This window comes from Vidua chalybeata, chromosome 1 (assembly GCF_026979565.1).
Source record: "Vidua chalybeata isolate OUT-0048 chromosome 1, bVidCha1 merged haplotype, whole genome shotgun sequence".
Taxonomy (NCBI): domain Eukaryota; kingdom Metazoa; phylum Chordata; class Aves; order Passeriformes; family Viduidae; genus Vidua; species Vidua chalybeata.
Window position 1 is genome coordinate 1,068,867 of NC_071530.1, and position 26,918 is coordinate 1,095,784.

Sequence of the window (26,918 nt, forward strand, 5' to 3'; positions counted from 1 at the left end):
TACCGGCACCAGCATTGGCGCCGGCACCGGCACCGGCACCTCCACCACTGCCACCGACACCGGCATTGGCACCACTCCGGGAGTTGGTATCAGCTCTGCCACCAGCACCAGCCGCTGCGTGACATCAGCACCGATGTTGCCACGAGCGTGGGACGTTGGACTGGATCTGGGGCCAGGGAGCACCGATTTGGGTGGCAGCGAGGGCCAGGAGCTGTGGACATGAGCACCCACAGCAGGACCCCCGTCCTGGCCAGAAGACCCTCGTGGGGGGGACATTCGGGGTTTGGGAACCACCCCGTGTGCTCATCCTGACCCTGGAACCTTTCAACAGTGCCGGGGCTGGGGCTGGTGCCAGGCCACAGAAAAGTGTTACAGTCCCACCTTCCTGGGATTTTCCCGGGAAAAGCTCCTCCAGTGCCTCGCTGTGCTGTTCCAGGATCCCTATGGATGGGCATGACGGGGCTCCCCTGGGCTGGACAGGGAGGGGGATGACCCCGGCCCCGGGGGAAGGGAGGGCAGTGGGACAAGAAGGGTTAACGGGCTGAGCAGCATCACGGGAGCCTGAGCAGCCATTTCCCTGCAGGATGTCATCGCTCCCTGTCCCCTCCAGCACTGTGTGCCCCAGCTGGGACACCCCAAGCTCCCCATGGCCCCAGGGCTGAGCCGTTTTAATGAAGACGTTTTCTCCAATATGCAATCCAAATATGAGTCCATTTCCAATTTTCCTGTCCCTGTTCCCTGGAAGCAGAGCCTGACCCCTCCTTGGCTGTCCCCTCCTGCCAGGGAGTTGTGCAGAGCCACAAGGTCCCCCCTGAGCCTCATTTTTTCCAGGCTGAGCCCCTTTCCAGCTCCCTCAGCCTCTGAGGTTTCTTCATCTCAGCCATGGATTCACCTGCTGCCAGCACAGACATGGTTTGCTTGGTTTATTCCCCAAATTTTCCAAACGTCTCTTACCACGCAGATGATATGTCCTTGGGAATGTCAGTTCAGAAGCTCTGATCCCCAGGACAGCACCTGCTGAAGGTCCCACTCCTTGTTGCAGTGGGGAGTTGAAGCTGGGTCTGACACAGCAGCTCTGCCCCCTCAGGAGTGAGGCCTGGAGCATCCCACAGGATCCAGGGGCCAGGAGAGAGAGGAACCATCCCCTCTGTGGGAATGGAGTTGTCTCCCAGTCCAGGACACAGTCCCTCCTCCGAGGGCTGGGAGCAGTGCAGGATGGCCAGGCTGTAAAACCACATCCTGCACTGGAGCCTGGAGAGGGACTGGGGACAAGGGATGGAGGGACAGGACACAGGGAATGGCTCCCACTGCCAGAGGGCTGGGCTGGATGGGAGACTGGGAATTAGGAATTGTTCCTTGGGAGGATGGGCAGGCCCTGGCACAGGGTGCCCAGAGCAGCTGTGGCTGCCCCTGGATCCCTGGCAGTGCCCAAGGCCAGGTTGGACAGGGCTTGGAGCAGCCTGGGACAGTGGGAGGTGTCCCTGCCATGGCAGGGGTGGCACTGGAGGATCCTTAACATCCCTTCCAATCCAAACCATTCTGGGATTCTATCAGGAATAAAAGCAATGGTCCCAGGACACAGCGAGTGCCACCCCAGGACTTCACTTATGAGCCAACCCCAGGACTTCATTTATGAGAAGGAAACAATGAGAAGCCAGTGCCAAAAGGCTTTTTGGGACATATTCCTGTACCTAGGATGGCCAGGATGCTTTGGGGCCAAGTGCATTTTCCCAGCCCTGCTCAGAACTCCTGGAACTCCAGCACAGCACCCAGCTGGGTGTTCTCTGCCTCTCCTCAGGGGCTGCTGAGCCTGGAGACTTCATTCCAGCTGGAGTCTGTGACTGAGAACACCCCTCCAACTGGAGGCAACACATTTTCCCTCTTGGCATGCAACTGGAATATTCAAAAGTGCTGAAAACCACCAGCACGTGGGGAGAAAACACAAAATCTGCATGTGCTCCCTTCCCTCTCCTCTCCCCTTCTCCCTGCTGCATTTCCACCTTCCAGAGGAACATCACTGACACACTGTACACACATTTAGAATATACCCATGGGTTTTTCTCCCCTAGAATTTCAGAAACCAAGGCATCATCTCACCCCACAGGAAAATAGGGGGTTAATATAGAAATAGAACCCAAAAATAGAGTTAGTTCTGCAGGTACAGTAATGGGAGAACAGCTATAGTTGGGAAATAATGCCTGGAATTGGTTGCTTCAAACATCAGTTTACAATCCCATTCCCAATTCCTTATTTTTCATCCCTGAAAACTTCCACCGTTTCTCTGTGGTACTCTGGATACTCTCCAGCACGTGTTGTTTGGTGCACCAGGTTTTTTTAACATTCCTTTTGGTACAGCCAATGCTGCTCCATCCAACTCCTGCTCCAGGAAGAGCTGGATGGAGCATGGTAAGAATGACAGGAATCATCCAGGTCCTGATCAGTGACCATCAGGCCAGCACCAAATGAATCACAACTCGGTTCATGTCTTAGGTTGCAATGCAAGATGTAACCAAAAGTGTGTATTCTATCACCACGTGTTAAAACCAGGTGGGGCAGTTTTCTTCATCTCTTCCAGGACTCATCCTCCCTCCAGGAGATCTGTTCATGGCCAGTGAGTGTCCCTGCATGGCTGAGAAAATTCCATCATCCCATGGGGAGAGGCTGTGCCCAGGGGAGGAGCCAAGCATACCTACCTGGATACAATCTGAGATTTTGGGACACCACAGCAGCCTTTGCCCACTGCATTCCCAGAGGAGCAGCTTTCTGCCCCACTGCATTCCCAGAGGAGCAGCTTTCTGCCCCACTGCATTCCCAGAGGAAGCCCCGGCCCATCTCCACCACCACTGGAAGAAAGTTTTTCAGAGGAAAACTCCAGCCTTGTCCAGGCTCCTGCTCCAGCAGAAGCACAGCTGGCACTGCAGGAGGGCTGAGCCCCCATGGAATGGCACTGCTGCCACCACCCTGACCCACAGGCTGCCAGGTTGTATCCTGACTCTGTCAGTCTTTTTTTGTACTACTGCATTTTATTTTAATTTTCCTATTAAATTGTAGTTCTGACTTGGGATCTCCCACTGGTCTGCTTTCAAACCAGCACAATTCAATTTGGGAAAACTGCCTTTATCCCCAGAATCCACTCTAACCCACACAGGACTATAAACCCCACCTGTGGGCACAGCAGGATTTCTGACAGCTGACTGCAAAGCTGTACCCTAGGCAGGATTGTGGCACGTGTGTGATGTGGAGATGGACTCTGAGGGTGGGTTTCTGCAGGAAGCAGGGTTTTTTTTCTGGGATGCAGGTGGGTTTCACTGGGAAGCAGGAGGTTTCTTTGGGATGCAGGTGGGTTTCTCCAAGAAGCAGGAGGGTTTCTCCAGGAAGCAGGGGGTTTTCTCCGGGAAGCAGGAGGGTTCCTTTGGGAAGCAGGAGGGTTTCCCTGGGAAGCAGGAAGTTTCTTTGGGATGCAGGTGGGTTTCTCCAGGAAGCAGGAGTGTTTCTTTAGGAAGCAAGGGGGTTTCTCAAGGAAGCAGAAGGGTTTCTCCAGGAAGCAGGAGGTTTCTTTGGGATGCAGGTGGGTTTCTCCAAGAAGCAGGGGGGTTTCTCATGGAAGCAGGGGGGTTCCTTCTGGAAGCAGGAGTGTTTCTTCAGGAAGCAGGGGGGGTTCTCAAGGAAGCAGGTGGGTTTCTCCAAGAAGCAGGAGGGTTTCTCAAGGAAGCAGGAGGGTTTCTTCGGGAAGCAGGAGGGTTTCTTTGGGAAGCAGGTGGGTTTCTCCAAGAAGCAGGAGGGTTTCTTCAGGAAGCAGGGGGGTTTCTCCAGGAAGCAGGAGGTTTCTTTGGGATGCAGGTGGGTTTCTCCAAGAAGCAGGAGGGTTTCTCCAGGAAGCAGGGGGTTTTCTCCGGGAAGCAGGAGGGTTCCTTTGGGAAGCAGGAGGGTTTCCCTGGGAAGCAGGAGGTTTCTTTGGGATGCAGGTGGGTTTCTCCAGGAAGCAGGAGTGTTTCTTTAGGAAGCAGGGGGGTTTCTCCAGGAAGCAGGGGGGTTTCTCTGGGAAGAAGGAGGGTTTCTTTGGGATGCAGGTGGGTTTCTTTGGGATGCAGGTGGGTTTCTCAAGGAAGCAGGAGGGTTCCTTCACGAAGCAGGGCGTTTTCTCCAGGAAGCAGGAGGGTTTCTCCAGGAAGCAGGAGGGTTTCTCTGGGATGCAGGTGGGTTCCTTCAGGAAGCAGGGGGGTTTCTTCAGGAAGCAGGAGGGTTTCTTCAGGAAGCAGGAGGGTTTCTCATGGAAGCAGGGGGTTTCTTCAGGAAGCAGGGGGGTTTCTCCAGGAAGCAGGGGGGTTCCTTTGGGAAGCAGGGCGTTTTCTCCAGGAAGCAGGGGGGTTCCTTTGGGAAGCAGGAGGGTTTCTCATGGAAGCAGGGGGTTTCTTCAGGAAGCAGGGGGGTTTCTTCAGGAAGCAGGGGGGTTTCTCCAGGAAGCAGGGGGGTTCCTTTGGGAAGCAGGGCGTTTTCTCCAGGAAGCAGGGGGGTTTCTTCCTGGCTGCCCGGTGTGGGCGCGCTGGTGCCGCAGCAGGTACGCGTGGCGGACAAAGCTCTTCCCGCACTCGGTGCAGATGAACCACGGCACCGCCGCGTCCTCGGGCTGGCCCTGGTGGTACAGCAGGAACCACCTGAACTCATCCAACTCCTGCCCCGCCAGCACTCTGTTACTGCTCCGGATTCCCACCGGATTTGCCGGATTTGTTGCCGGATTGTGGCGGCTCCCCGATGTTTCTGCCAGGTCGGAGCAGTGGCGGTGCGGGGCTTGGGATGCTCTCGAGGATGATCCCCGAGTCACGGCTCCAACGTGGCCTGGAACAAGAATATTCCAAACATTCCTTGTATCTGATGTGACAGAACACAAATCTCCCAAGAACAACAATTCCCAATTTGCTGCTTCTGGACAAATCCCCTAAGTTTTGGGTGAAAAAACAAAACAACAAAACAAAAAAAAAAAGCAGGGATGAGCTGGAATCCCCCATCCCTCCAATCCTACCAGTTTCAAGGTGCTGCCAGTGAATTCCCACAACACCACACACCTGTGCTGGGGCTGGCAGGAATTTTCCTTCTCTCCAAATCCTGCGGATCCTTGACCCGCGCTGCTCCTCCTGCTGGGATGTGACTTTTGGGAACAGGACAGTCTGAACAAGGAACAGAAAGAACATGGCCACGATGGTTATTAATATTTCCCCCTGATGGTTTTCCAGCAAATCCCTGCATCACCCACTCTCTAAAGAGCATCTCTGTTATTCCAGGAAAAGATCCAATGGGGAGGGAGAAGCAGCAGCTGCCTGGGTGTCTAAAGGGGTGTCTGGGATTAACAGGATTTGTGCTCCAACTTTTATAAAATATTCCAGAAATTACACCCAGAAGGTTGAAGATTAAATGTTGAAAAGTGGAAGATCTCAGATATGAGCCTTAACCCCAAAATCAGCTGCCTGTTGCTGGATTTTATGGTTCAGTCCTGTCTTTTTCCCAGCTAATTCCTCTTTGTGATTCTCCCCCAATTTCAGCAGGTTCTTCTAAGACTCAGTCCAAGGAATTACCTGAATGCTGAGGAGCCAGGGAGGGCTCAAAGCTTTAGATTTAAAATATCAGTGACTTCAAGCAAACATGCAGTTGGGCACTTAAAGCTAATTATCGAGATTTCTTCATTTCCTGGGCATCATTCAAGTTATTTCACTATTTTTGCATCAAAATTGTTCAATTTTCTTCAGCGAATCCCAAACCCAGACACACATCAGGGTCTGGGGATGAGGAAAACACAACTTCACTGTAATTAATGAGGGTACAGGATTAATTATCCTGTGTTTTGTTGGAGCCCTGGCTGCTGAGAATTTTGGGCTTTCTGTGCTGTCAGGCACTGACCCCAGGAGAACACTGCATTGACCTGAGGCTGTGGAGAAGCTTCCAAAATGGAATGACAGAACTGGGATTGTGGGGGCGGAGTTTGGATAGAAGCGTGTGATATCACAGGCTGGGAAACTTTAGTTTAAGGTTTTAGAATATAGTAATATATATAAAGATAAGAAGTTTTAGGGCAAAGACTAATCCTTCTTCTTCACCTTCTTCCTCATGGGTTTGGGCAGTATTGTGGAACTAGACAAAAAAGTCCACATTACAAGACATGAGTGATTAGTTATTAGGTTAAAACTAAAAATAATTTAGGTGTCATTTCTTAATTAGATATTTTTTCCTTAAAAGACCTTGTAGAGATAAATATGGGGCCATTTTATAACTTGTTAGTGCAATACTGTAGAACTCACGACTTGTAAGACTGTAATATAGATAAGAAATAGTAAACATCCAAGTCCAAACATGAAATACTGTCTCTGTGCATTTAATCCCAACCCTGACCAAGACAAAAAAAAAAAAAAAAATCAACAGTGTGTCACTGCAGCTCCTGTATCCAAACCTTTTCCATTCCTTGTTCCTTGTTTTTATTGGCAGCTGCATTCTCTGGGATCCTAAACTGTCCTTCAACCTTTTAAAGGAAAATTGGGGAGTTTCTTGTCTCTCACAAAGATTCACAAGCACTTAAAGATGAATTCTCTAAAAGCCCAGGGATGTGAGGAGCGACAAGAGCCAGGCCAGACCCAGCGTGTGTCCCTTTGGAGAGGGAAAACTCACCTTTTCCCAGTGTGATCAAAGATCCAAATTTCTCCTTCAGCAATTGCTTGTAAAATTCATTCTGCCAATCCTGCAGACGTGGCCACTGAGGAAACATCCCAGAGACCTAAAAAGTAAAATGCTCCAGAGTCAGGGGAGCTGTGAATCCCTGAAAACCCTTTTATCCCAAGAGTTTAAACACCTCCCAGCTGCTCCCAGTGATGTCTGTGCTATGTGTAAGCAGCATATTAATGAAAGATTTTACATAAGAACCTTCTACTGCTAATCCAGAATGAGAGAAAAGGCTTTAAAGCAATGTGACTCAGCCAGAACAATGATTTGCTCCAAGAACTGGGTCAGAAATTAGTCATAAAAACAGATATCTGTGGTCAGCATCCACGCCCAGCCCCCTCAGGGAATGTGGTTCTTCCTTCAATGAAAAATAAAATAATTCAGTGTTTTAAATAAACCCTGAGGCAGTGCCATGATCTGTCAGACTGGCTGGAAAGGCTCCTCTCTGGTAATGAAAGCCTATTATTAGGGAATAGCAATATTACTATTATTAATTAAACCCTCTAAGGCGTATTTTCCCAAGCTGCTTCCAAGGCTTTACACACAAATCTCCCTTTAATTTAATTCATTCCCACTGTCCAGCCCCACAATTACCCTGCAGGGCTCGGAATTCCGGATCCGTTTTCGGGATTTGTTGCTCAGCACGTCGGCGAAGCCCTGGGGAGTCCCCACCAGCCAGGTGCCATCCAAGGCCAGGAGGAATTTGTTGGGAACAGCCTCCTTCAGCAGGCGCCGCCTCTTCTTGCGGATTTTCGCGGGATCCCTCTCGAAGGAGCTCTCCTCGAAATGCTCCGAGCACAGGCACTGGTATTTGGAGGGGGTCTCCATGTCCCGGCCCATGTTTTGGAGCCACTGCCTCAGGAGGGGTTTGTTGTGGAGGGGGAACCCATAAAAACTGACCGAGCTGTTCCTGTAGGCCCCGCTCGTGCCGTTCTGGCAGTTCAGGGCCGCGCAGTAACCCATCGTCACGCGCCAGGAACGCGGGGGGAAACCCCAAAAAACACGGCAGGGAGAAGGTTTGGGGAGTTCCTAATCAACCTCAGTCCCAAACAGGTCTGCATTTCCCATGGTTTTGGCAAGGAGCAGGAGCCGAGGTGGCCGAGTGAAACACGAGACTGAACTTCCCACAGGAGCTCCCCACGGAGAGGAACCAGGTCTGTCCCAACTGCTTCAAATCAACGACCTGAGAAGGAAATGAAAGCTTTAAAATCAGCTTAATGCCCCCTGAATATGCAGATTTGCATTTAATTAACCACTGTGGTATGCACACAGAGAGAGCTTCATTCATTTCTGTATCCACGAGGGATCCCGAGCTCCAAAGGTTATCCAGCACACAGCACAGGGCTGAGAGACAAATAACTCCCAAAAAATGAAAGTTTGGGGTGTACCAAGGGCCCTCCCATCGTGTCAGAGTCTCAGGGGTGTCCATAAGTGAGTGGAACACTGAAAAAGGGAATAAACCACCCAGGGATGCTGCTGCATCCTGCTCTGAAGAGAAGATCCCAAGGTTTGAGGACACCCGGGGTTAAAAAGAAACAAGGATCAGAAGGTCCAAAAAAAAAAAAGCTCACTGAGCCTGATTATTAAATTAAACACTCAGCATGGAAATTGGTATTTTTGCCCTTATCTTCTGGTAATAAGAGAAATAAAAGGATAAAAAAAGAGGGAAGGGAGAGAGGGAGATGGGAAAGGGAAGGAGATCACCAGTCCTGGCTCCAGCACTAATCAGGTTCTGAGGGCAGGTTCTCACCGGGAAGTTTTCCCCGCCCTGGAATTAGGTTTCTCCTTTTTCATGTAAATGAGTGAGGATGCAGAGTCCCTTCTCCCAGAGCTTTCTGGAAATGGGCTTTAGGGCTCTTGATCGCCTCTCCTGGATCAGTCTTTGGCTGTGCCCCTTTCCCGACCCCATTCCTGCCCTGCCTTTTCCCACTGCCCTTATCTCCACGGAGCAGAAGGGAAGCGGCCCCAGGAGGTGCCGCCCCAGCTCCGTGTTCCTCCTTTCTCCAACCACATCCTGTTCGAACGCGCTGCTTACGGGAGTCTGGGACACAGCAGCACATCAGCTCCTCGGGGCCCAGGTGTCCCCAGGTCCCCAGCACGGGGAGGGCAGGGACACGCTCGAGTGAGTCCAGAGGAGGCCACAGAGCTGCTGGAGCCCCTCTGCTCCGGAGCCAGGCTGGGAGAGCTGGGAATGTTCACCGGGAAAAGGGAAGGCTCCAAGGAGAGCTCAGAGCCCCTTGCAGGGCCTGAAGGGGCTCCAGGAGAGCTGGAGAGGGACTGGGGACAAGGCCTGGAGGGACAGGACACAGGGAATGGCTCCCACTGCCAGAGGGCAGAGATGGATGGGAGATTGGGAATTGGGAATTCCTGGCTGGGATGGAATTCCCAGAGCAGCTGTGGCTGCCCCTGGATCACTGAAGTGTCCAAGGCCAGGCTGGAGGAGGCTTGGAGCAGCTTGGGACAGTGGAAGGTGTCCCTACCCATGGCAGGGGTGGCACTGGGCATGGGCTTCCAGGTCCCTTTCAACACAAACCGCCCCAGCCCAGCCCCGCTTTCGCCGCCTGCACATGCCGGGGCGGTCTGTGCCTCTCCCCGTCCCACAGCTGTGAGGGAAAGCGGGCGGCGGCGCTGCCCTCGCGGTGCCGGGGCCCTTGGGGAGGCGCCGCGGGGCGAGGCCGGACACGGCCCCGCAGCGCGGGGAGCGCCGCCATCTTCCTCCCCCTCAGCCGCGCCGAGCCGCAGCAGCCAATCACAGGCGGCGCCGGGCAGCAGCAGCCAATCAGAACTCACTCCTGACCATTTCCCCCACGCCATTGGTCCGCCGGGTCCGCCCAGCCTCCGGCGCGCCGTGGCCTCCACGAGGAGAGGGAGGGAGGGACGCTCATCCCCATTGGTCAGCGCGCGGGGAAAGCCGGACGCTGATTGGACGAAACGGGGAAGGGAGGCGGAGATTGCGAGAGGCGTCCATCGTTGTCATGGCAACGGCGGCGGGGCTGAAATCGCGGGAGCCTCCACCGAGCACCGGCCGCGGGTCGGGACCGGAGCCCCGGGACTCCCTCACCGAGCACCGGCCGCGGGTCCGGAACGGAGCCCCGGGACTCCCTCACCGAGCACCGGCCGCGGGTCGGGACCGGAGCCCCGGGACTCCCTTACCGAGCACCGGCCGCGGGTCGGGAAAGGAGCCCCGGGACTCCCTCACCGAGCACCGGCCGCGGGTCGGGACCGGAGCCCCGGGACTCCCTCACCGAGCACCGGCCGCGAGTCGGGAAAGGAGCCCCGGGACTCCCTTACCGAGCACCGGCCGCGGGTCGGGACCGGAGCCCCGGGACTCCCTCACCGAGCACCGGCCGCGGGTCCGGACCGGAGCCCCGGGACTCCCTCACCGAGCACCGGCCGCGGGTCCGGACCGGAGCCCCGGGACTCCCTCACCGAGCACCGGCCGCGGGTCCGGACCGGAGCCCCGGGACTCCCTCACCGAGCACCGGCCGCGGGTCCGGACCGGAGCCCCGGGATTTCTCACCGAGCACCGGCCGCGGGTCGGGAAAGAAGCCCCGGGATTCCCTTACCGAGCACCGGCCGCGGGTCGGGACCGGAGCCCCGGGATTCCCTTACCGAGCACCGGCCGCGGGTCGGGACCGGAGGGACCCTCCCCAGCCTGGAGCGCAGGCGGACCCCGGGACCGGCCCCCGCCTCCCCGCCCGTTTCCTCCCAATGCAAAGATGCCTCGAAACCTGGGATTTGGGGGGTGGCAGCCGCTGAGTTCCTCTTCTGGCTTCAGCCTCGCTCCTCCCTTCCCCTCCCGCTGCAGAATGACCCGTGGCACTTGACAATTTTAATTAAAACCCCTGAAATTTCCAGCCAACGAATCAAACATCGGGACAAAACTCAAGCAGAAACACGCACGCAAAAAAAGGTCCTTTAAGGAAATTTTCTTTAAGGACAAGGAGCTCTGACCCCAAACAGGCTTTTCCCTGACTCCGTTTCTCTATTTTTTTCCCCACGGCGCCACCGACAAAGTGACAGGTGACAAATATAGACTCTTATTAGTAAAATGAATAAATCGTGTCCTTACAAGGCCACGACATAATCCCGTGAGAAACCCTGAACACGAGCAAAAGGTCTCGGAAGGAGGTTGTTTAACGAGCAGTGCCGTGTCCCACTCCAAGGGAGGGAAATTCCTCAGGCGTGGAGATGCGCAGGGTCCAAAGGGAACGACAAACAAACGACAAGAGGGTCCCGAAAGAGCTACAACGTTTGATTAGTAAATTATACACTTGGCGTGGAAATTGCGATGAGTTAGCACCTTACCTTCTATTAGTAAATTAAAAAGGAAGGAGGGGAGAGGTCAGGGAACATCACCAGCCCTGGCTCCAGCGCCGATCCGGGGTGTGCAGGGTCCCGAGGATGCTCTGGAGGCACCTTCTTTATGGGTAAATTTTCCCCGCCCCGGTATCAGGTTTCCCACTTCCCATGCAAATGAGGGAGTGAGCGCAATGCTGCTGCTGGACCTTCCTGGAATTGGGTCGGGGGGCTTTGAGGGCTTCTCGATGTTCCTCTGGAGGTCTCCCTGCTCGCTTCCCCGCTGGCCTTGTCCCGTGTTTGTGGCGTCTCCGCGTCCCCAGGAGGAGTTGGAACGGCACTGGCCGATCTGCCGTGCCCTCCTTTCCAACCACATCCTGTTCTATGCCGCTCTTTATCAGTGTTTGGGGCGCAGCCTTAACTCCTTGGAGCCTTAGCTGCTACAAGTGCACAGATCAGAGAACCGCTTGTGTCCCCTGAAGGACGGGATGGAAACCCGGGGTGATCCCGAGAACAGGGCAAAGGTAATTCCTTACGTGCTCCAACACCCCCGCTCGGGGGTGCAGCGGGAAATGCCTCAGGCAAAGCGATCCCGTTCGAGCTGACCCAGGTTCATTTGCAAAAGCATCCCGAGCGCTGAGGAGGGAAACAATCCGGAGCCAGAGGCCGGGAACTGCCCGAGCTTTCCATAACAAAGGGCACAGTGAGGGACACAGCAGGAGCGATCATCCCACATTTTCTGTTTAGGGTGTGAGGTGAGAAAAGCCCGGAGAGGGGGTGGAATTCCTTTGTTTGGGGTCCCTGCATGGAAGCACCACTTTGAGCTGTTACCCTACTGTAATTTAATCAAGATTACATTATTGCAAGGATCCAGCTGGCCGAGGCTTAGCAACGGGAAATCTGGGATGGAGTCTGTGAGGAAACCCGTGTGAGTGTGGTGTGGGATCAAACAGGGACCCATCGGCTCACAGGAGCCCATCTCAGCTCGGGTAATGCTCATCTGTGACTCCACAGTGGCTCCTGGATGGGCAGACAGGGAAATTTCATTAACAGCCACACATCCAGCAAGTGGAATCTTATATATGCAGCCAGAATAATGGTCTGGACATTCACATTCCAGCTGGTTCTCGTCAACAATTAATAAAAAATTTTAATAGACACGGGAGCACACTATCCAGTACTAACATAGCAGCATGCTGGTGTAGGACCCGGAGGGTAAAGAGTTAAAATCCCTGGAGCAAATCCCCCTGTGCTAAACTGCTCAGGTTAATTTATGGCTCCTGGGTGAAAAGCAGGAATCTGCCAACCTTAACCCCAAAAGAATTCCAGAGGCTACAGCCACTGACTCCACGCAGCACCTGCACTCCTTGGTTTAAAATTAAAGCAGCACAATGGCAAATTCCTGCCGTGGCAGGAATGGGAATTTCTGCAGCTGCAGCTGAGTTGGCCCCAGTGAGAGCTGTGAGTCCCAACCCCGTGCAGGCAGTGCCCTGGGGTGTAGCATCCCGGGCACCAAGGAGTTAAAGTGCCGCTGTGTCCCAAATCTGGGTAACAAGGGACAAACTGGAATAAGGTGTGGCTGCGGAGGGGGACCCTCTGACATTTTCAGCCCCTCTGATTTTTCCAGGTGTGGGCTTGTCTTCCTCCTTTTCTTCCTTAACTCTTTCTGCAGTTGCTCAGTTTTCACTGACAGCAACAATTCAGCTCTTTTCCTCCCTTTCATTTCCTCTCTGGGGTCTTATTTCTCTCTACCATGCTTTTTCCTATCTAAATTCTCAAATAATTCTCTTTCTCTGTGTTCTGCTGAAGCAAGTAGAGTCCCAGGCTGGTCATTTTTCAGGCCCAGGTTTATCACTTTGGATTCTGTAGAAGGCCAGGAGATAAAGGGGTGTGTCTCAGCTGTGGAGCCAGCCAAAGGTTGTTGTGTGACACACAGAATGGGGAACAACGGGATGTGGCTGGAAAAGGGGGGCACACGGAGCAGGGACAGCTCTTTTTTGGGACAAACAACCTTGTTCTGCCTCCTGGAGATAAGCACAGGGCATGGAGTGTCCAACAAAGGCTGATCAATCAGGGGGGATCAAAACCACCAGAGACCCCCTGACCCATTTCTAAGAGGATCCAGAGGGATGGACTGTGCCTGCTGACTTGTTTGCATCAAAAGTGAAAAAAAGTAGCCCCAGGGTATGGGAAACTTGGCTGTAAAAGGGTGATCCAGGGCTCACAGGGCACCTCTGGGATCCTGGACACAGCTGGATAGAAGCCAGAGCTAGGACTGGTGATGTCCTTCCCTTTGTCTCTCTGATCTCCCTCTCTCTTCCCTCTTTTCTTGAACCTTTTTCATTTCTCTTCCTACCAGAAGATAAGGGCAAAAATACCAATTCCCATGCTGAGAGTGGAATTTGCTACTAAAAACTCTGTGAGCTTTTTTGGACCCTTCTGACACCTGCCATTCCTTTTTGACCATGGGCATCTACAAACCTTGGGAGCTTCTTTCCTCTTGGGAGTGGGACACACAGAGGCCAGGGAGGAGGCTGGAGGAGCAGAGCTGCCCTACCTCCAAACGGCCTCCTCTCCAGCAGATCCTGTTATCAGTGTTTGGGACACAGCAGCTCATTAACTCTGTGTTTCCCAGCTTTCTGGAGCATCTCCACATTCTGCTTTCACAGGATTTGGAGAACTGAACAAACACAGAAGACGGTGAACAATGTGGGAAAAGAAATGCAACACAACTTTAAGGCTATGCAGAATTAAAACCATATTCCGGGCTCCCTGGCCATTTTCTAGCTCCCAGGAAGGATCTCACCCTTCAGGAATTCTCCCTTAGGGTTCAGAACTGAGGAGCCCCAGGATTTAACAGTGGGAACAGGCTGCCTCCCAGGCTCTGCAGCCTTCTTTCTGTTTGCCACAGAAGAAAGAGGCTTCCTCCTACAGCCACAGGGGCAACACTTCCTTTCCCAAAGCACCTCACCCAGGTGTGTGTTTCCTGACACCCTTACACTCCTTTAGTGGACAATTAATACCTTTAACTCGCTTGTTCCCAGCCCGTTCTAAGGACTCCTGGAATAACATTTTGGATAATTTCTCTCTATTCAGACAACCCTTCTTTGTAACACACATCACAAATTGTTCCGTGTACACGTGGTTTCTCTCCCACAGGGACTCACAGCCAGCAGTACCTCCAAACTCCACCTCCTCAAATCCACAGGCACTGGTGAATGTTGTCTAACGTGGAAAATAACCCCCAGCCACCTCCTTTTTCCTGGGAGAGGCTCGGGATGGCTGCACCACAGCTTCCTCCTGCCATCAGGGTCTGGCACAGAGCTGGGGGTGCTGCCCTGGCCCAGCGAGCAGCCACCAAGGGGGTGTGGGGGATGTCCTATATGGAATGCATCACGGAGCCCCTGATGTTCCTGCAGGGCCAGCTGACCAGCGGCACGTGGGTGTCCTGCATGTGACCTTCCTGATGCTTCAGCAGGCTCCTCTTGAGCACAAATCTTTTGCTGCAGAGAGGACACTGGAATAGCCTCTCTCCCGTGTGCCGGCGCTGGTGGTTCAGGAGGTAATCCTTCCTCCTGTAGGTTTTGTCACACTTGGAGCACTTGTAGGGCCTCTCTCCCGTGTGACTTGTCTGGTGCCTAACGAGCCACGAATGGCAAACGAAGTTTTTCCCACAGTCGCTGCAAATGTAGGATTTGCCCCGGCCCTGGCTCTGCTGCTGGGCAGGGCTGCCCCGGGCCAGGGGTGGCTCCCAGCAGGGGCTGGATCCCGATGTGTCCGTGGGGAAGCTCTCTTCGTTTTCAGCAGCTTCCTCTGTGCCCAGGCTGTCCTGGTCACGGGGCCTGCCTGTGCCTAGGGGAGTCTCTCCATACTCAGAGTGGGGCCCTGGCCCCTCACAGGAGGTGGGAGCAGCTCCAGGACCCATTCCCGTCTCTCCCGGGCCCATTCCCACCTCTCCTGGGTGTGGCTGCAGCAGAGGGAACATCCTCTCATAGGTGGGGCCTGGAAACATCTCCCCTTCTCCCTGCAGTGCCTGAGGCTGGTCCTGCTGTGGGCAGTTCCTCTCACACTTGTACACACAGGGCCTCTTTTCCAGGCTCCTTTCCTGAGCGCTAAAGAAATCGTACTGAGCGTCACCCCCAAGGCTGTTCCCATTCCCCATGGTGGCTGTTTCCATCATTTCTGAATTCCACTGACTGTCCCATGTCACTCCATGGCTGGGATCTTTGGGAAACGACTCTCCCGGCCTTCCTGGTACCTCTAAGTCACAGGTCTTGCTCTCCATGCAATCTGCTGGATGGTCCCTCTTCACATTTTCATCTGAAGCAGAGAATTCAGAGATTTTTAATTCAGGAGTCCCCTTAGGAATGTCCCTCCCAGCCCAAAGCCAAATCTTTAATACTGAGGGAGGAACAAAGTACCAGCATCCACTGAAACAAAACTTCCAGGAAAATAGAAGGACTTTTTTCAACAGTATTTTTTTTAAATCTACAAAAAAAAAAAAAAAAAAAAAAAACTGCTGCAGTCTCAGATTCAGCCTCTCACTCAGATAACAGAGCAGACACTGTCCCACCTCAGTGCTCCCAGCTGCTCTCCAGACACTCTCCTGAGCATCTCCAGGAGCAGAGTACAAGCAGGGCCCCGAGCTAGCCCAGCAAATCACAGAACTATGGGATCTCCTGAGCTGGGAGACACCCACAAGGATGGAGTCCAACCCCTGGCCCTGCAAGGACACCCCAACAATCCCACCCTGTGCCTGAAAGTATTGTCTAAATGCTCCCTGAGCTCTGGCAGCCTTGGGGCCGTGCCCATTCCCTGGGGAAACTGCCTGGTCCCCAACTGACCCCTGGGGAAGAACTCTTTCCTGATATCCAACCTAAACCTCCCCTCCTGAGCTTATCAGAAGAACCCTCTGCTCCCAGGAATTCCTCCTGTCTAACGAGCACTTGTTTTTTAATGAACAGCCTCAGAACCAATTTTTCTTGCCTGAATAACAACCCAAGTGGAGTAACATTTTTGTTATGGAGCTTTCAAAGTCACTGACTTGAATTGCTGCCAGGATGGAAAATCACTGATTAAAGCCCACTCTCTTGAGACCCTACAAACTGTGGTCCAAAGTGAGACCCACTGAGCTCCCAATTCCCAGAAAATAAAGGAATGTGTGTCCCAAACACTGATAACTGGATGGCCATGGAGCCATGAGAAAGAACACGATTTGGTTGGAGAAGGGGTGCCATATGGAGATAAGGCAGCAATTTCTGGGACAGACATGCACAACACAGAGCAAAGGCAGGAATGAGGTCAAGAAGTGGGAATGGATTACAGGGAGGGGATCAAGACCACCAAAAATCCCCAAAGCCTCCAAACCATTTCCAGAAAGGTCTGAAAGAACTGACAGCATGGGAAATGAGAAATTTGTCTTCAGGGCAGGGAATCCTGGCCATAAAAAGGACTGAGGGTGCCCTCCATCCCCTCATCCACATCGCTGATAGAGACATCAAACACAATGGCCCCAGTATGTCCCCAACCTTGGGGACACCACTGGTGACTGGCCACCAGCTGATGTCACTCCCTTGCCCAGCACTTTGTGGGCCCAGCCAGGTTTTTATTGAAATAAAAGCAGCACAAAGTCAATCCATACAGCTCTGGGCTTGCCTCAACACAAGCCCAAGCCAGTGCCTCTGACAGCTTTTGGCTGGCTCAAGAGGGAAAGAGACTCTTCAGCTGACAGAACCCAAAATTTTTGTGACCAAATATTAAGCAGCAGACTGAGGTTTGTCCCAGTTCTGTCATGGTTAACAACGTAAGGTTGTGACATTTCATACAGTATTAAAAAATACTCTAAACTGGATTTACTGTCCCCAAAATCCCAGCTGAAATCCATTACTGACCTGTACTTGGATCTGCAGAGATTTCCTCTTTCTCCAAGTCCTGTGGTGCAGAGCAGGGTGGCTCCTCCTCTTGTTTAATCCACGATGAAACATCCCTTGCATAAGTCTGAAATCCTGTTCGTTGGGGAGAATTTACACAACTGAGAAACACCAGGGGGAAGCCACAAAGCCTGGATAATTTGGGAATGCACAACGGTAACAAAGCAGCAGGGAAGGCACAACAGGAAGAGCCATTAAGGGGTAACTCCCGCAGGGGACTTTTTGGCAGATCCTCACCTGTGGCAGGATCTCTCTGGAGGTCCTCACCCTCTGTGCCTGGCAGCTCCCTGGCATCCACCTCGCTGCCTTTCCCGGTCTGACCGGATGCCTCAGGCTTGTAAAATCCTTGCTCTGCTAAGGGAGGAAGTCCAGGAGAAGTGTATCATACCTGCCTAAACTCAGGATTTCACAAGGCTGAAAACCTGCTCTGCTCTGGGCTTTGTTTGGAGGTTGTTACCCCAAGCCAAGCTCCCCTAAGCCCAGTTTCTTAAGGAAACCTTTGGAAAGGTCTAAAAGTCCCAGCTGGCTACAAACACAGGAAGCCAAGTGCAGTTCTAGTGGAGCCAACAGGCAGCACCACTACCTTTGTAAAGAGCAGGAAAATCTGCAAAGCAGAGCAGCTCATTTGTAAAACAAAGAGGCTCCAAGTGAGCCGGCAAAGAACAGGGCCCTGGGCTCTGCAGCCTTTCAGAGGAGTCTGTGTGCTTCTCACCCAGGAAAACCCCAGAAGGGAAGGGAGGAGGGAAAAGGCAACCTGAAGGGATTTAGGGAGATCCACGCTTGGATAAGAACCACCTGTGCAGCCACAAACTCCAAAATGTCCGTGAGAAGGGAAAGGGGCAACACCAGCTCTCGCCTGTCGGATCTGCTGGCAAGTCTGCTCAGAACTTCTTAAAGATTTGAAATACATGAGCAGAGGTGGAGAATTTAAGCACACAACCTGAATCCTGCTTGAATTGAATCCTGCTGATTCATTTTCCCTCTGAGGTATGCAGTTAGTCACCTGGGCAGGGCTCTCCAGGAGCTTCTGCAGCCTCCTCCTCCCGATCTGCAGCGCACAACTCTTCCTCTTGCTTAATCTGGATTATGCTGTCTTCTGTTAACAGGAACCAGTGTTATTTTAACACCACACAAAATTAATTCCAATTGTCAGCCCAGCCCAGGCAGATCTGCTCTATTCTAGCTCACATTCCAGAGAAAACCTCGCTCCAGTTCCAGTTCCTGCTGACCAAGGCCTCTTGAACAGACCTGAAATGTTGGTTACAAAACCCTCAGCAGACGTTTGAGCCTGAGAAATGCACAAATTTTTCATGCAAGTGAAAACATGTTCTCCATGGCCCCAGGAGAGGCCAGAGCCACTTGAATTCTTGTCCTTGAGTTCTGTTTCTCTCTTGGTGCTGCCAGAGTTCTGTTGTTTCTTTTCAATCCCTCTCAGTCACATACCACTTCTCACCCATCAGAGAAACATTCATGTGAACTGAGTTCTTAGAGAAATTCACTCAAGTAATAAAACTTACAGAGAAAAGTAAAGTCTGTAGAGTAAATAAAGAAAAGCAGATGGGCCAGTGCTCTGCACCTTTACAGTGCAGACCTGGCAGAGGGGACTGGTGGATTTTCTAGGAGAGGGAAAAGAAAGGTGTGATGGAACATCCTGGAAAGGCTGGTGGGGATAGAATACCTGACAGAAGCAGTTGTAAGACCAAACTCAGCACAGCAAGGGCCTTGGAGAGATGCTGGTCACAGAATTGTGGAATTGTTGAGGTTGGGAAAACCCTTTAAGGCCACTGAGTCCAACCATTCCCCCAGCCCTGCCAAGGTCACCAGTGACCATGTCCCCAAGTGCCACATCCACAGGGATTTTAAATCCCTCCAGCAGTGGGGACTCCACCACTGCCCTGAGCAGCTGTGCTAGGGCTGGACAGACATTTTGGGGAAAGAATTTTCCCGATATCCGATGAAACCTGCCCTGGCCCAGCCTGAGGCCGTTCCCTCTCCTCCTGTCCCTGTTCCCTGGAGCACAGCCCGACCCCCCCAGCTGTCCCCTCCTGTCAGGAGCTGTGCAGAGCCACAAGGTCCCCCCTGAGCCCCCTTTTCTCCAGGCCAAAACACCACCCACAGCCCAGATGTCCCCAAGTCCTGGCAGGTGCTCTGTGTCCCACATCCCTCTCCCACCACTGGCCCTGAGACCACTCACCGGAGCCGGTCTCTGCAGGATTCCCTCTCACATCCCGGTCCTGGCAGCTCCGGGGCGCCGGCCGGTTCCTGCCCTCCACCGGGGCCTGGGCCTTGTGTCCAGCGGCGTCCGGCCCTGCGGGGAATGGCAGGTGAGGGGCGGCCGGGGGGCACCATGGGGCTTCTTTGCCACCCACCGTGACCCCGGCCACCCGTACTGCATCCTGGCCACACGCGCTCCTGCACCTTGTCCACAGCACGCTGTGAGGGAACAGGGTACCCCTCAGAGCTGTGAGGGATTAGGAGTTCCACCCAGAGCCATGAGGGATTGGGGGTTCCACCCAGAGCCATGAGGGATTGGGAGTTCCACCCAGAGCCATGAGGGATTGGGAGTTCCACCCAGAGCCATGAGGGATTGGGGGTTCCACCCAGAGCCATGAGGGAATAGGATCCCCCTCAGAGCCATGAGGGATTGGGAGTTCCACCCAGAGCCATGAGGGATTGGGGGTTCCACCCAGAGCCATGAGGGAATAGGATCCCCCTCAGAGCTGTGAGGGATTGGGAGTTCCACCCAGAGCCATGAGGGATTGGGGGTTCCACCCAGAGTCATGAGGGATTGGGGGTTCCACCCAGAGTCATGAGGGAATAGGATCCCCCTCAGAGCTGTGAGGGATCGGGGTCCACCCAGAACCGTGAGGGAACAGGATCCCCCTCAGAGCCATGAGGGATTGGGGTCCACACAGAGCTGTGACAGAACAGGATCCCCCTCAGAGCTGTGAGGGATCGGGGTCCACCCAGAGCCATGAGGGATTGGGGGTTCCACCCAGAGCCGTGAGGGAACAGGATCCCCCTCAGAGTTGTGAAGGATCGGGGTCCACCCAGAGCTATGAGGGATTGGGAGTTCCACCCAGAGCCGTGAGGGAACAGGATCCCCCTCAGAGCTGAGAGGGATTGGGATCCACACAGAGCTGTGACAGAACAGGATCCCCCTCAGAGCTGTGAGGGATTGGGGTCCACACAGAGCTGTGACAGAACAGGATCCCCCTCAGAGCTGTGAGGGATTGGGGTCCACACAGAGCTGTGACAGAACAGGATCCCCCTCAGAGCTGTGAGGGATTGGGGTTCCACCCAGAGCCATGACGGAACAAGGTCCTCAGAGCCATGAGGGATCAGGGATCCTTTCAGAGCCATGAGGGGTCAGGGTTCACCCAGAGCCGTGAGAGAACAGGATCCCCCCCTCAGAACAATCATAGATTTGGGTTCAGCCCAGAGCCGTGAGGCAACAGGATCCTCAGAGCTGTGAGGGATTGGGGTTCCACCCAGAGCCATGAGGGTCCTCAGAGCCATGAGGGGTCAGGGTTCACCCAGAGCCATGAAGGAAACAGGATCCTCTGTGATCCATGAGGGACAATTCCCTTAGAGCAGTGAGGGATCGGGGTTCCACCCAGAGCCATGACGGAACAAGGTCCTCAGAGCCATGAGGGATCAGGGATTCTTTCAGAGCCAGGAGGGGTCAGGGGCCCACTTAGAGCTGTGAGGGATCAGGGTCCCATCCAAGCTGTGACAGGCTTGGGGGATTCTCTCAGAGCCATGAGGGAACAGGGTCCCCTCACAGCACTGAAGGATCAGGATCCTCTCAGAACTGTGAGGGACTGGAGTCCCCTCAGAGCTGTGAGGGATCAAGGATCCTCTCAGAGCCATGAGAGTTTGTGGTTCCTATCCATTTAGGTGGGATACTGGGAAAATTCCTTCCTGGAAAGGGCTGTCCAGCCCTGGCACAGCTGCCCAGGCCAGTGGTGGAGTCCCCATCCCTGAAGGGATTGAAAAGCCGTGTGGATGTGGCACCTGGGGACATGGGTTAATGGTGCCTTGGCAGTGCTGGGAAATGGTTGGACTTGATAGTCAGAAGCCTTTCCCAACTTCAACAATTCCACAGTTCTGTGATTCCTGCAAGCATCACTCTGCCTGTGCTCAGGGACAATCTCAATTCTTCCTCCTAGTCCTGAGGAAGCAGTGCCTTTCTGTGTCACTTCACATTTTGTTTTGAATTCAGGATTCTATTTTGCAATTCAAACAACACAAATCCCAAAATAGCTTGGAGATTTGCTACAAATACATGTATTTGTCTCTGAAATTCAGAAGAGCTGGGCTGGAACAGAGAAACTGTGACTGACTGTAAAATACTGCGTCACCTCTGATATCAAAGGCATCTTCAAAAAGTGATGAAACACGGAACATGTAAAATACAGAAACAGCCCAAAAAAGGGCACCTCAGGTTGGTTGTAGAATAACCCAGCAGTGCTGCTGAGATGATCCCAAACAGAACTCAGGATATTCTGGTCACAAGGGAATCGCAAATGTCCCTCCACTGCTTCACGAGGCCACAGTTTCCCCTCATTATCCTGGAATACATCCTGTTCTTATGGAATTCTGGAATGGTTTGGGTGGGACCTTGAAGCTCATCCAGCACCACTCCCTGCCCTGGGCAGGGACACCTCTCACTATGCCAGGCTGCTCCAAACCCTGTCCAACTTTTCCTTGAACACTTCCAGGGATCCAGGGGCAGCCACAGCTTCTCTGGGCACCCTGTGCCAGGGCCTGCCCACCCTCAGCCAGGAATTCCTTCCCAATAACCCACCTAAGACAGCTCTCTGCCAGCAGGAAGCCTCTGCCTCAGTATTGTCCTGCAATTTAGGGCACTAAGGATATTTTAAAAAATGAAGCTATAAAATGTTTTAATCCAAGTTCTAACTGGGCCAAAACACAGAGTGTATTTTTCCTTCTTTCTGTACTAAAGCAGCAAATCTACCAAAATTTTAAGGAGAGTTCTAAACTCATTTGTTCCTGAGTGAAATCTGACCAAGCAGATTGTGACTGGAAGTTGGTTTCTGTCTCCAATGATTAAATCCACAGGAGATGAAATGCTGCAGGAACCCCAACAGTTCCATTGTCATGACACCATCAAGTCAAGAGGTTTGATGTCTCCGTGACATTTTGAAGTAAGATGAACTGTTGATTTCATGCATTTCCTTGTGAGGGAAAAACTCCATTCAAATCATCTGACAGTCCACAGAACCCATGGATTCTTGGATAAGAGCAAGCTAAAAATACTCTTCACAACTGAGCATTTTGACTGAAACCTCAAATTTTATGCTGAACCAGAAAGCATAAACTTTTCCATGGGAAACTGATTTCCGTGTGACCTAAACAATAATGAGGTCATTATTATTTAGGTGATTTGATTTGTTAATTCTGTTTATTTTCAAGTTCTCTCCACCCTCCATATTTGGGTCTAAATTTCTCTGTAAATTGCAATATTCTACCACTCCTGTGACAGCACTCACAGGGACTCTGGAGGGCAAAAACCCCTCTGAACTTGTGTTCCAGAACAAACAGCTGCTGTCAAAACACAAGTGAAATGCACCAAGAAATAAAAAACCCTCAAAAGAAATCACAAACGAAACATTTTTTCTCTTCCTGGACTCATCCCATCATGACCACAACACTGAAAATGTTTTGCTGGCTGCAGGATTGACGTGATCTGGATGAGAATTGTATTGTGAGCTTATTTACACCCTATTTTTAGACATTTTTACACTTCAGGTCTGTTTGGATCTTGGATACACACATGGAGAACCATTGTCCTGCTCAGGTTCCACCACAGTATTAAAAAAACAATTAAAAACAATTGAACATTATGGGTTTTTTTTTGATTTGAGGTCAACTTCTGTCTCTCCATCCATAAGGTACAATACTACAAACTACCATTTACAGCAGGTAAAATTATTTGAAAAATAAAAAAGATTGAAAGAAAGCATTTAGAACTTCACAGGCTGAATGTTATTTTTATTAAAAATCGAGAATTTACTGCTGCATATTTAACCAGCATTTTTCAAATAGACAGAAACAAGTTCCCTCTCCTGAATTGTTCTCAACTTAATGATTCCTCGTATTCTGAGGGATTCATTCCAGGTATGCCAGAATCCTCACCTGCAGTGCCTCATCCTCCCAGCACTTTCACCTTCCCAAAAACAAAACTCTCCCCAGGCTTCCTGCCCACTCCCCACCTCAGCATGGCTCCTGGTCTCTCCCCACTGCCTCCCCTCAGCCCCCACATCTCAGCACGCTGTCCCACAGCAGGAATGTCAGGGATTCCCGCATCCCCAGCAGCACAGGATGCTGTGGGATCGCTCGGAACTCACCCACACCAAGCTCAGAGAACTCCACGCCCTCCATGGCTCCCTGCTCCTTTGCATACGGCTCTTCCTCCTCTTCCTGCTTCACGGTGACAGCAAAGCTTGGCTCTGGAATGCTGCAGTCTGCTGAGGAAAAGAGGAAACTCCTTTGCTGGTTATCACAGCCCCACTGGACTGATCCCTTGCTACCCCAGAAGTTGGTGCCCACCCACCCATGCTGTTGCCACACACAGCCTCTCCAGCACCGTCCATTCCTGCTCCTGGGAGCTCTGCTCTGCCCTGCAGGGAAGTAGTTCCCCCTGTTCCCCCCAGTTCCAGAGGGTTCTCCACACCCTCGAGCCCAGGCCCTTCCACAACACTCACCATGGCCAGGTGCAGCCAGCCCTGCTCTTCCCTCCTGGTTTTCCTGCGCTTCTCTGCTGTCCCAGCTGCTCACATTGAGTTCAAACAGCAGAGCCTCTGCCAATGTCAGAAATCATGGAATCAGATCACAGAATCCCAGGAGGGCTTGGGTTAATCTTGTTCCGCCCCCTGCCATGGACACGGACACCTTCCCCTATCCCAGACTGCTCCAAGCCCTGTCCAACCTGGCCCTGGACACTTCCAGGGATCCAGGGGCAACCACAGGGCAATCTGTGCCAGGGCATCACCATCCTCACAGCCAAAAATGTCTTCTTCAATTGTAATCCTAAAAATCAAACCTGTTACATTTTTTGACCACTCTCTGTTACTCCCCCTGAAGCTGCTCCTTTTGAGGTCCAAGAAGTTCCCTCTGTGCAAACCAGGACCATCACCTTGTGCCAGCCTCTGTCTGGTGACAGCACCACACGACGCTCACCCTCAGGATTAAAGCTTTAATTCATCCCTGGCCTGCACCTGGTTCTGCTGGGATCTCTCCAGGAGCTGCCTCCTCCTCACTGCAGGGTGCTTCTCCTCCCTGGAGCCGGGACAGGAGGGCAGGTTCGGAGATGACATCGTCTGACAAGGAACAGAGAAAGGAGCGAATGTTTCTGTGCTGCATGCACAGAGAGGAACACACCCAGCTGTGCTCCCCAAACCAGCTCCAGCAGCTACAACACACGGCTGGGCAGCACGGAGAGTCCTCAAACACAGGCAGCGGTCTCACTGTGTTCCCACAAATCTGCTTCCCACGACTGGGAAGGATTCCCTAACCAGAAAGTGTTGATAACTGACCCAAGAGCAGCACTCACCCAGCTGGACCAGGGCGTCTCTCTTCCCTGTCAGCACCTTTCCATACAGCTCCCTCTGCCACTCCTCCAGGTTCTCCCAATCCTGAGTGGAAAAGCCGGTGGCATCGTTTTCCAATGCCACAGCCGGGGCCTGCAATCCCAAAAGTGACACTCAGCACCGCTCCTGGAACACAGAGAATCCTACTCCCTACTTATCCCTGCTAGCAGGTGTCAGGGAAAGAAAATTCCTGTCTTGGGGCAAAGAAAATTCCTGTCTTGGGGCATCCTCTGGACACTGAGAGTAACAGTTTGGATCTTTGCTAAACTTTGGGAGATGAACTGTGTATTCCACAATATTCTTACTTCCTCCTGGAGCTTGATCCCAATGGGGACCTCAGAGTGGGGAAGAACTTCCCGCTGTTGGTAAAAACGTGACAGCCCATCCTTTTGTGGGGAAAACCAGCTGAATATAACAATACGCAGGAGCAATCACTTCCTGCTTCGTGCCTTGGCATGACAGGCGGCAGAAGAAATCTTGGCAGAGACCGTGGAATGATTTCCATGGCGGAAGGCTGCCGGGAGAGGTGAGGAGCAGAGGAACCTCTGCGCTGTCCCTGTCCCCCCACCGGCCCCTTAAAGACCCATCCCTTACCTTGGGGACCTCCATCCCGGGGGGCAGCCTGAGGATCCAGAGATTCCTGTTCTTCAGCAGGTTCTCCATGTTCTCCAGGCGCCGCTGGAGCCGCCCGTACTCCTGGATGAGGGTGCCCAGCGCCGCGCACTTGCTCTCCAGCTGGTTCCCGAACTCCCCGACCATTTTCTCGCAGTCCAGGTGCTTCTTCTCGCTGTTGCCGGCGCGGTGCTCCAGGCTGAAGAGGCGGGACGCGTGTGCGGCCACGCTGCGCTCCAGCGCCTGCACGGCCGCCACCACCGTCCACAGCGAGATGGTGCTGCCGCCCGCCAGCTCCATCCCCGCACCGGGAGAGACGGAGCGCAGGGACGGGCTGCGGCACCGGGGCTGGCGAAGGGCGACACAGCCGGGGCAGCAGAGCCTCGCTCCGGCCGCCGCACACCGGCGCGGGGCCGGCCCGCTCCTCGCCGTGCCGCCCGCACCGGAGCTGGAGCTCTCCGCTCGGACCGGCCCTTGCCCGCCGCCGCTCCTGCCCTGCCTCGCCGCCGCCTTTCCTTGCCGCCAAGAAGCGCCGCTTCCTCTTCCTCCTCCGCTTCCGCCGCCGCCACAGCGGCCCCCGCCGGCCGGCAGCCCCCGCCGTGATTGACAGCTGTCAGTCACCGGGAAGGGGCTGATGCTGATCGGAGTGGCAGGAAAATCCCCCCGGGGTTCCACCGCAGCGGCGCTTCCCCGCAGGATACAGAATCCCAGAATTCCTGAATGGAAGGGACCACAGGGGTGGTGGCTCCAGCTGGGCCATCCCAGAGCACAGGGCTCAGGATTACATCCTGACAGTTCTGGAATATCCCCAGGGAGGAGACCCCACAGCCTCTCTGGGCTCTGCTCAGGGCTGGGCACTGCCCAGGGCAGTTCTGTCTCCTGTGCCGGGGGAATTCCTGGGATCAGTCCCTGCCAGTGGCTCTGGTGCCATCGCTGGGCCTTGGAGCACAGCCTGGCTCTGCTCTGCCCCTCCCTGCACACAGGGACACCCAGGGATGGACAGAGACACCCAGGGACACAGGGACACCCAAGGATGGACAGAGACACCCAGGGACACCGGGACACCCAGGGATGGACAGAGACACCCAGGGACACAGGGACACCCAGGGATGGACAGAGACACCCAGGGACACAGGGAAACCCAGGGACACAGGGACATTCAGGGACACCCAGGGCTGAGGCCCCTCTCACTGGGGCTCCTCTCCAGGCTGAGCAACCCCAACTCTTTCAGCCTTTCCTGGGCACCGAGATGCTCCAGGCCCTTGCTCAGCTCCAGGAGCTCCTGTCCCTGCTGTGCCGAGGATCCAGAGCTGGACACAGCACCCCAGAGGTGCCTCCAGGGCTGGGCACAGGGGCAGGATCACCCCCGACCAGCTGGGAATGCTCTTCCCAATGCACCCCAGGATCCCATTGGCCTCTTTTCCCCAGCACACTCTGTTGGCTCAAGGACAGCTCACTGTCACCCAGGACCCGCAGTTCCTTCCCCACGGAGCTGCTCCAGCAGGTCACCCCCAACCTGTGCAGGTACCTGGGGGTTGTTCCTCCCCAGCTGCAGCACCTGGGCTTGCCCTTGCTGAATTCCAGAAGTTTTCTCTCTGCCCATCTCTCCAAGCTGCCGAGGTCCCTCTGAAGGGCCACACAGCCCTCGGGGTGATCAGCCACTCCTCCCTCCCAGCTTTGAGCACTCAGCGACCCCTTCACCCAGGCCAGTGATGAACCAGGCAAACAACACCGAGCCCAGCAGAGAGAGCCCCGT

The 26,918-nt window shown here is 53.6% G+C and overlaps 3 protein-coding genes across 8 annotated transcripts; 1 reads left to right on the forward strand and 2 right to left on the reverse strand.

Annotated features, from left to right (window-relative positions):
- Positions 1 to 912: 912 nt before the first annotated feature.
- Positions 913 to 13,624, reverse strand: LOC128784833 (zinc finger protein 641-like). Of its 2 annotated transcripts, none has more exons than XM_053936751.1 (5): positions 11,861 to 13,624; positions 7,300 to 7,888; positions 6,655 to 6,760; positions 5,064 to 5,165; positions 913 to 4,836 (listed from the first exon to the last, which is right to left on the reverse strand). In XM_053936751.1, the coding sequence occupies exons 2-5, from the start codon at positions 7,666 to 7,668 to the stop codon at positions 4,436 to 4,438; spliced, it is 978 nt and encodes a 325-aa protein (XP_053792726.1). In that variant the 5' UTR covers positions 7,669 to 7,888; positions 11,861 to 13,624; the 3' UTR covers positions 913 to 4,435. The 2 variants fall into 2 exon arrangements, with proteins under 2 accessions (XP_053792726.1, XP_053792734.1); XM_053936759.1 differs by lacking the exon at positions 11,861 to 13,624 and adding an exon at positions 8,741 to 9,340.
- LOC128792902 (translation initiation factor IF-2-like) lies at positions 9,681 to 10,532 on the forward strand. Its single transcript, XM_053951796.1, has one exon. The coding sequence runs from the start codon at positions 9,681 to 9,683 to the stop codon at positions 10,530 to 10,532; it is 852 nt and encodes a 283-aa protein (XP_053807771.1).
- A 113-nt stretch (positions 13,625 to 13,737) lies between the features above and the next one.
- On the reverse strand, positions 13,738 to 25,877 carry LOC128784714 (zinc finger protein 282-like). 5 transcript variants are annotated; one of them, XM_053936569.1, is made up of 10 exons: positions 25,145 to 25,877; positions 24,514 to 24,643; positions 24,179 to 24,280; positions 23,666 to 23,761; positions 23,309 to 23,428; positions 19,129 to 19,242; positions 17,938 to 18,027; positions 17,172 to 17,288; positions 16,896 to 17,009; positions 13,738 to 15,324 (listed from the first exon to the last, which is right to left on the reverse strand). In XM_053936569.1, exons 1-10 carry the CDS (start codon positions 25,460 to 25,462, stop codon positions 14,384 to 14,386), a joined length of 2,142 nt encoding a protein of 713 aa, XP_053792544.1. In that variant the 5' UTR covers positions 25,463 to 25,877; the 3' UTR covers positions 13,738 to 14,383. The 5 variants fall into 5 exon arrangements, with proteins under 5 accessions (XP_053792544.1, XP_053792527.1, XP_053792536.1 ...); XM_053936552.1 differs by having other exon boundaries at positions 17,172 to 17,285; positions 17,938 to 18,030; positions 25,145 to 25,875; XM_053936561.1 differs by having other exon boundaries at positions 17,938 to 18,030; positions 23,309 to 23,425; positions 25,145 to 25,872.
- Between the last annotated feature and the right edge of the window lie 1,041 nt (positions 25,878 to 26,918).

Coding starts and splice junctions, on each gene's coding strand:
- LOC128784833 (XM_053936751.1), bottom strand. CDS start 7,668: ATGGGTTACTGCGCGGCCCTGAACTGCCAGAACGGCACGAGCGGGGCC. Junction 6,761..7,299: donor GGAATTCCGAGCCCTGCAGG/GTAATTGTGGGG, acceptor TTTACTTTTTAG/GTCTCTGGGATGTTTCCTCA. Junction 4,837..5,063: donor TCCTGCCAGCCCCAGCACAG/GTGTGTGGTGTT, acceptor TTCTTGTTCCAG/GCCACGTTGGAGCCGTGACT.
- LOC128792902 (XM_053951796.1), top strand. CDS start 9,681: ATGGCAACGGCGGCGGGGCTGAAATCGCGGGAGCCTCCACCGAGCACC.
- LOC128784714 (XM_053936587.1), bottom strand. CDS start 25,462: ATGGAGCTGGCGGGCGGCAGCACCATCTCGCTGTGGACGGTGGTGGCG. Junction 23,762..24,178: donor AGAGATCCCAGCAGAACCAG/GTGCAGGCCAGG, acceptor TGACATTGGCAG/AGGCTCTGCTGTTTGAACTC. Junction 18,031..19,128: donor TCCTGCAGAGACCGGCTCCG/GTGAGTGGTCTC, acceptor TCCTGTTAACAG/AAGACAGCATAATCCAGATT.